The sequence below is a fragment of the Rhododendron vialii genome, chromosome 13a (genome assembly GCF_030253575.1).
Source record: "Rhododendron vialii isolate Sample 1 chromosome 13a, ASM3025357v1".
Lineage (NCBI taxonomy): Eukaryota > Viridiplantae > Streptophyta > Magnoliopsida > Ericales > Ericaceae > Rhododendron > Rhododendron vialii.
Window position 1 is genome coordinate 23,863,493 of NC_080569.1, and position 7,516 is coordinate 23,871,008.

The 7,516-nt window shown below is 40.1% G+C and overlaps 1 protein-coding gene across 3 annotated transcripts; it reads left to right on the forward strand.

Moving 5' to 3' along the window:
- Positions 1-386: 386 nt before the first annotated feature.
- Positions 387-7,516, forward strand: LOC131313378 (cysteine-rich receptor-like protein kinase 10). 3 transcript variants are annotated; one of them, XM_058341666.1, is made up of 7 exons: positions 387-1,537; positions 2,514-2,633; positions 2,735-2,856; positions 3,738-3,948; positions 4,450-4,687; positions 5,050-5,200; positions 6,946-7,516. In XM_058341666.1, exons 1-7 carry the CDS (start codon positions 700-702, stop codon positions 7,270-7,272), a joined length of 2,007 nt encoding a protein of 668 aa, XP_058197649.1. In that variant the 5' UTR covers positions 387-699; the 3' UTR covers positions 7,273-7,516. The 3 variants fall into 3 exon arrangements, with proteins under 3 accessions (XP_058197649.1, XP_058197650.1, XP_058197651.1); XM_058341667.1 differs by lacking the exon at positions 2,514-2,633 and having other exon boundaries at positions 567-1,537; XM_058341668.1 differs by lacking the exon at positions 2,514-2,633 and having other exon boundaries at positions 1,323-1,439.

A 7,516-nucleotide genomic window follows, 5' to 3' on the forward strand; every position in this document is an offset into this window, starting at 1 on the left:
TACAAAGGCGAAGTTGAGCAGTTAAGCAGTTTTACCCTACGAATTTAAAAAAAATACTTATTAATATCCGTTGAAACTTTTTTTTTTTTACAAGACCCCATAAGAAATTATTTTTAAATTTATAGATATTTTTTTATATTTTTGTAGGATTCGGAATAAACTCCACATACGTGGAGTGGACATATGTGGTGAACGTAGACTTTCTGTTAAAAGAGGAGAGAGACATACAAGGTGGTAAAGGAAGAGAGAGAATAATTAAAGTTGTTGGCTGTTAAGAAAAGGGGTAAAATCGTAAACTTGAAAACCCTTACCATATTTTGGTCAATATTCTTGGGCATGCCATGGCTCCTGTGATTTCAGAACAAGGTACCATCAAGTGGTCATTAATTCCACTGCACACCACTGTCCCCTGATTTTCCCGCGTGCCCATAATTCCACACGGCTTTCATTGACGGGACTTTTGCTTGAAGCCTTGAACATGGAAAAGTCGACGGAGCCATGCCATGGGCATCCATCCCCGCTACCCATTTCCTCATCAAAAATACATCTTTTTTTGAAGAGATCAATAACACATCTGAAGTCTGAACCAGATCATGCTTTTGATTTTGCATGAAAACTAATACTACTACGCCCCCAAGAGGAAGATTGCCTAATTCCTCTAAAGGCTACAGTTACCTTGGCTACTAATTTCCAGCAACCATGATTTCACCCTCCTCCAACCTCTCCTCGGCCATCCTGATTTCATTCCTTCTCACGCTTCTTCACTTTCTCAGCCTCGGCCCCACATCCAAAGCCACCCCAACTTACAGTGCCATCCTATGCCCAAACAGCAGCACGTATTCCCCAAGCAGCACCTACGAAACAAACCTCAACTACCTCCTCATCGCCCTCTCCAACGCTGACCCTGATGGCTTTTTCAACTACACCGCCGGAAAAGGACTTCCCGACCCATCCTACGGCCTCTTCCTCTGCCGCGGCGATCTTTCCTCCACCGCTTGTGACGACTGCGTGACCGCTGCTAGTACCGAGGTTTTACGAAGGTGCCCCCAGTTGAAGTCGGCCTCGATCTGGTACAACGAGTGCATGCTGCGTTACTCCGACACCTATATCTTTTCCGCCGTGGATATAACTTACAACGTCATGTTGCCCGGGGCGGAAAACGTCACTGAGCAGCCGGGACTGTTTAGCGAGTCGCTGAAAAAGTTAATGGGCGAGTTATCGACTCGGGATTCTTTGAAAACCCAGTTGGGATATAAGAAATTCGCCACTGGAGAACTCAATTTGACGGCGAATCAGACGTTGTATGGGCTATTGCAATGCACACCGGACATAACTAGCGCAGATTGCGACAGATGTATAACGGCGGCTGTCTCGAATTTGTGGAATTGCTGTGACGGAAAACATGGGGGGAGAGTTCTGTATACGAGTTGTAATGTGAGGTATGAGACGAACCAGTTTTACTCACTTGACGCCCCTCCAACACCGCTGGCGCCACCTCTGCCACTGCCTCCCCCTCCGCCGCCTCCCCCTACTTCAGGTGAGTGTCTATGTTAATTTATGCGAAAAAAAGTTCAGCTATGTGTCCAGATCAATTTACACGCAACAAAGTTATAAAAGACTTTAAGGCGGTAATTGGGCGTATGAGGACCACCTAGCCGCCTAGAGATTAGTGAATTTTCTATTTTTTTATTTCTTAAAAATATTCTCCTCCTTCCCTTCCAAATTTTGAGTTAGGTAGAGCAACATAAGTAGAACAAGTCATTAAATAACATCCAAAGTAGAGACATGAAAACTAAGTAAAACCAAAGAGTTAGGCAATCCATAAGCGATGTTCAATGTTCAAACCAAAATGAAAGTATGAAACTAAGTAGTAAACACAAGGGGTTGGCCTAGTGGTCAAGCGGTCAAGACTTGGACTTATGTGATTGTTTCCTCCTTAGGTCTGAGCTTCTTAGGTGCTGTCAATTCTTATGGGTCAGCCCATACAAAGCTTTGCTCTGATTTTAATTGGAACCCCGGTGATGAGACTGGTTCTCTAGAATTAGTCAATGTGTGCAAAAACTGGTTCGGACACCTGAGTAATCAAAAATGAAAAACGGAAGTACCAAATAACTAGCCAATTACAAAGTTTAATGCTATCGTTCACAACCAAATGAAACCATGTGGTATAAAATCACTAGTCAATTACTACTCCTCCTCATCTTCATATCCCCAGTGAATCCGCCTAAGTTGCCGATTAATTCCGCCTAGCCAATTACTCTTGCCTAGCTGCCTAGCTGATTAATCGTCCTGGTGCCTAGATCAATGCTTAGGCCCCTAGGCGAGGCAACAAATCACCGCCTACGGCCTAGGACCAATTTTTAGAACAATGCGCGCACTTCGACTAATCGTAGGACTGATTTCTCATTGCAGTATAAATGGATTCTGATTTCAATTGTTAGTGGGTTTTTGGGCGTTATTCTTTTCTGCTAACTAAAATCTGATGTATGGATCGTTGTCTTTTTTGGGTGTAGGAAAGGGGGGAATCTTATGGCGAGTACTTGTCGGTGTTGCTGGCCCAATTGGTGTCATCGGATTCTGTTTCCTTTGTAGCAAGAGAAGGAAGAAATATTTCACTAGTAAACCACTTGCTAGTAAGACAAGAAAGAGAGGGAGAGGAGAGAAAAACATATAATCTCTTGTTTGATCCTTTCAGTGGCAGATCTAAATCAGATTGATCATTTGATTTGAACAGGTAAGGATGAAATTACAACATTACGGTCGTTGCAATATGATTTGAGCATGATTCGAGCTGTCACAAACAACTTCTCCGATGATAACAAAATTGGTATGGGTGGATTTGGTCCCGTCTACAAGGTATGTTGCTGCATCTAATTGTGCTTGTCCCATTTCAAATACCTCAGCTTACAAATATTCCAAAATTATTTATATAAGGAGTCCCTAATTTCACGCGCCAGAATGCTGGTGCTGGGCAAATAAAAGTATGCACTGGCATATAGTCCCTGGAAAGGAGATGAACCTTACCACCTTTCTAGCTATAACCAACCGATGTAAGACTTATATTTCCATACATCCTCCATGTGCAGTCGCTCTTAAGATGCTTTACGCGCATGTAGTCTATTATGATGCAGCCTTTTTATCGAGCATCATATCCAACCTAAGGGTCTGTTTGTTAGGGGTCAAAGGAAGGGGAATTATCTATGGCCTCGGATAGTCATCCCGCCCCACCCTCATCCGGTGATTGTTACATGGATGAGAAGAGCAATTATCTGTGGTCCCCATGGTATATCCCAGGAGGGGATATAGTACTGACAGCCTCCCCTCTATCCTTGCTATATCTCCCTTCCGTTCCCCTTCTTTGATTACCAAAATACCATTTTTCCTCTTTAAATTTATCATACACGTAGTCTATTTTTAGACTATTACGACACAGCGTTTTATCGAGTCCATCATCATAAGGGTGAAGTGGCGTTCGTCTTTTTCTTCATGTTTGAAATGTGGGATGGAATGGGACCTACTCTCATACTGCGTAAAAACTTTATATCCAACCTGATGGCTTCTTTGTTAGGGGTCAAAGGAGGGGGACTATCTAGGGACCCGGATTGGTCATTCCACGTTTCCTCCCCACCCTTGTTGGGTGATTGTATTTTATATCCCATGTTTCACAGGGTTGGTGATTCAAGTGACATTTACCCCATATTTTGATGTAACGTGCATTGCATTTTATATATTCTCAGGGCACACTTCCAAATGGACAAGAGGTAGCTCTGAAGAGGCTATCTAAAAACTCACGACAAGGTGTACAACAATTCAAAAATGAGGTGGTATTGATAGCACAGATCCAGCATGCAAATCTAGTGAGGTTACTTGGATTTTGCTCGGAAGAAGAAGAAAAGATACTCATCTATGAATTTCTGCCCAACAAAAGCCTCGACAAGTTCCTATTTGGTTTGGCAAACCTAAGTCTTTCTGTTCCTTAATGGTGTCCTTTACTCGGTTTCATAATATGATATGCATTCCATGAGGACCATGATCACATTCTCCTCATGTAAACAGGAATTTTCCTTTCACACGATTGGCATGCAATCCAAGAGATGAAACCCTTAGTTTTAGTCCTGTGCTTGTGCTTGCATTACGAAAATGGATAACTCTTTTGGATTCTTGAATTCAGTGACATTACAAAATGATTTGCAAGCTGGGTATTTTATGAAAAACAAAACATTCGGAACAATATGCCAGTAGCTGTGGCATTTTAGAAGTTTATAAGCCACAATTTTTCTTTACGAATGTAAAGACTGCAGAAGTCACATCATTTTCTGCTTAGAATTCTGTTAAAAAAAATAAAAATTTGGCGCCTGTAAAAACGTTACTGTATTTTTTAATGCATGTGCACAATGGCAAAAAACTGCATTATAACTAAGTTGAACTCATATTTTTGTCAATGGGCAGATTCACAAGAACAAGAGAAGTTGGATTGGCCACAACGTTACAAGATCATACAGGGGATAGCTCAGGGGATGCTCTATCTTCATGAATATTCCAGACTTCGAATTATACATCGGGATCTTAAATCTGGTAATATTTTATTAGATGGGGCTATGAATGCAAAAATTTCAGATTTTGGCATGGCTAGGATCTTCGGTGTGGATCAAACTCAAGCAGTTACAAGTCGAGTTGTTGGAACATAGTAAGCCCATGTCCCCCTTACCTCATGTGTTCATTTTTAATAACTGGAGTTAATGGGTGCATGCTTTATGCAACCTCTCTAAACATCATTTCTTATATTATAAATGAAATAGATTACATATATGTCTACATGAATATATGTTGGTATATATAGTTCTCTTTCTGAATCCAATTACCGAAAGCTTCGGGGAAGGGCAGGGAATGAGACTCCAACAAAGGTCAAAGCCTAGGAAGGGACAGCTCTTATGACCTTTGTGATCTGAAGTAAAGCATCATCATGTAGAGATGCATACTAAGATTTTGGTGCTAGAGTTTGTTATTATTATCTGATTTCATTGAGCGGACTCATGGTGTTGACTGCAGTGGTTACATTTCTCCGGAGTATGCAATGCATGGACAGTTCTCCGTGAAGTCTGATGTGTTTAGCTTTGGTGTCGTACTTTTGGAAATCATTTCTGGCAAAAAGACCAATAGCTTTTACAACCCCGATTGTGTTGAGAACCTTCTGAGCTATGTAAGTAATAAAACCTACATTCTCATTAGAGTAATATAACTATGGCTCCTGAAGTATGTGTTCCATGTCACTTTATTCTGAAGTTGAATATGTTGTCAATATCTGCAAAGTTTTCAATTTGAGTGAGATTGTTCTAATCAATGTTCTAAAACTCGGTACTCGGTACTCGCTCGGCTGGCCACCTTGTACCTTGTAGGCCGAGTACTCGGTGATTACTCGGCGAGTAGAAATTACTTGGATTTTTTATTTTATATGTTCCCCTAATGATTTTCATAATGCATAATGAGAAGTTCAATGTTCATAGTTCAAACCAAATGAAACTAAGTACAAAATTACTAGTCCATTGCAAAGTTTAACGTTCAAACCAAATCAAACCAAGTACGAAATTAATAGTCAATTACAAAGTTCAACGTTGGAACAGCAGCAGTAGCTTGATTAATGTGTTTGCTCGATTAGGGTAAGTATAAAACTATACTGAAATTACACTAACGACCCTTCAAATTTAACATATTATGCATTTTACCCCATTTTTTCAGTTTTTTTTTTGATTTTCTCCCCACTTCCGAGTAATCTCGTTTTACCGAGTAATCGGTACTCGCCGGGTACTCGCCAAGTAATGCCGAGTAATCGGCTGGCCGAGTAATTCCCACCGAGTAGCCCTAACTCTACTCGGCTAGGCACCGAGTACTCACCGAGTATTTCCGAGTTTTAGAACACTGGTTCTAATCTATATCTATACTGGAGTACAAATCACAATGATAGGGACTCGCTCAAAAAGATATTTTGTCAGACTAACCAAGATAGTTTTGACCTCATGTTGGTGTTGACAGTGCATTTAGAGTTTAGACGTAGGCTACATAAACAGATCTAAATAAAGGCTGCAGAGGTTTTTGTAGAAGTACCTAGAGTCCCTAAGTAACTAAGTTATGTGTCTTTGACATTTTCGTTGCCAAAAGTTAGAGTTAGATAAACTTGGCGTTTAAATGTTGGAAGGTCGTGGTTGGAATTGTAGGAATCCTATGAAAAAGCTGAAATGTAATTTTGAGTGCCATGATTCCACCGTCTAGAAGAAATCATGAATGGAAAGTTGTTTTAATTTTCTTTGAAGTTGGACTTACTTTTTCATACTACCATTGATCAACATAATGGTATAGTGTTTACTACAAAAGAGTAATTTGGATGATATCCTATGTCATCCAAACATTCAAATGAGATTACATCAGAAATTACCTCCCATCGAATAAATTATGTGAATTATGCTTTTATTTCTTATTCTGGATAATAACCACTTTAAAAACGAATTATTCTAGTTAGGGGTGAAATTGACAAGAATTGAAGCATTAGCACCAACTGGCACATGATACGCATTTTAGCGATAATCAGTTTATTTCATAAATACTTACTATTTAGAGGACATTTGAAATTGCATCAAGTTGACTCAATTCGAAACCTTATGAGCCGAACAAAAAAAATGAACCTTCAAGGAACAAAATGACAAGGAGTGCATGCTTGGGGATCATAGCATTATTTTCTGTCAAAATTAACAATGGTACTTACTCATAAAGTATTCCCACAAAAATATACAACAAAGTCGAATCTGTTGATCATTTTGACTTTCTTGAGCATGGTGGCCTTCACACCTACATCATACAATGCACTTTCTCAATAATTTCTTTGCTCAAGGATGTCAGAACATATCACGTGTGGTATATTCCTATCATCACATTATGATTGTGCTGTTATAGGCTTGGAAACTCTGGAAAGATGGAACACCCTTGGACTTGATGGATCCAGCTTTGGAAGGGTCTTATTCAAGAAATGAAGTCAATCGATGCATCCATATCGGCTTGTTGTGTGCCCAACCCAATCCAGATGCGAGGCCCTCCATGGCAAAGGTAGTTCGGATGCTCAACAGCTATTCCACCATGTCATTACCTCAACAACCTGCATTCTTTGCTCGGAACAGAACAACCTCAAGCGCACTCCAAGGCCTTGAGCCGGACCGGCCTATAGACAAGCCGATGACATTGCCTGTGAATGAAGAATCAATTGCTGAACTAGACCACAGATAACATGAGAAGTTAAAGGCCAATTTGAAGATTGTCAAGTGTATCTATTCCTCCTTTATAATTATCGGGAAAGCTTTGTTGATTGTTTACATCAACTCAATACTTGTTTTGGCTCTGTATCTCATAGAAAAAGAACATTGCAGTGTTCTTTGGTAGATTTTTTCTGTAAAAATTGATTTGTGCATGTATTGCTTTACTGCTTCTTGATTTGTTACAGAGTTATGTAGTTTCTTGCCTTTTTTTGATC

Excerpts from the sequence above, each read along its gene's own strand:
- LOC131313378 (XM_058341666.1), top strand. The coding sequence starts at position 700 with ATGATTTCACCCTCCTCCAACCTCTCCTCGGCCATCCTGATTTCATTC. Across the intron at positions 3,949-4,449 it reads CCTCGACAAGTTCCTATTTG|ATTCACAAGAACAAGAGAAG; the intron begins GTTTGGCAAACC and ends GTCAATGGGCAG. Across the intron at positions 4,688-5,049 it reads AGTCGAGTTGTTGGAACATA|TGGTTACATTTCTCCGGAGT; the intron begins GTAAGCCCATGT and ends TGTTGACTGCAG.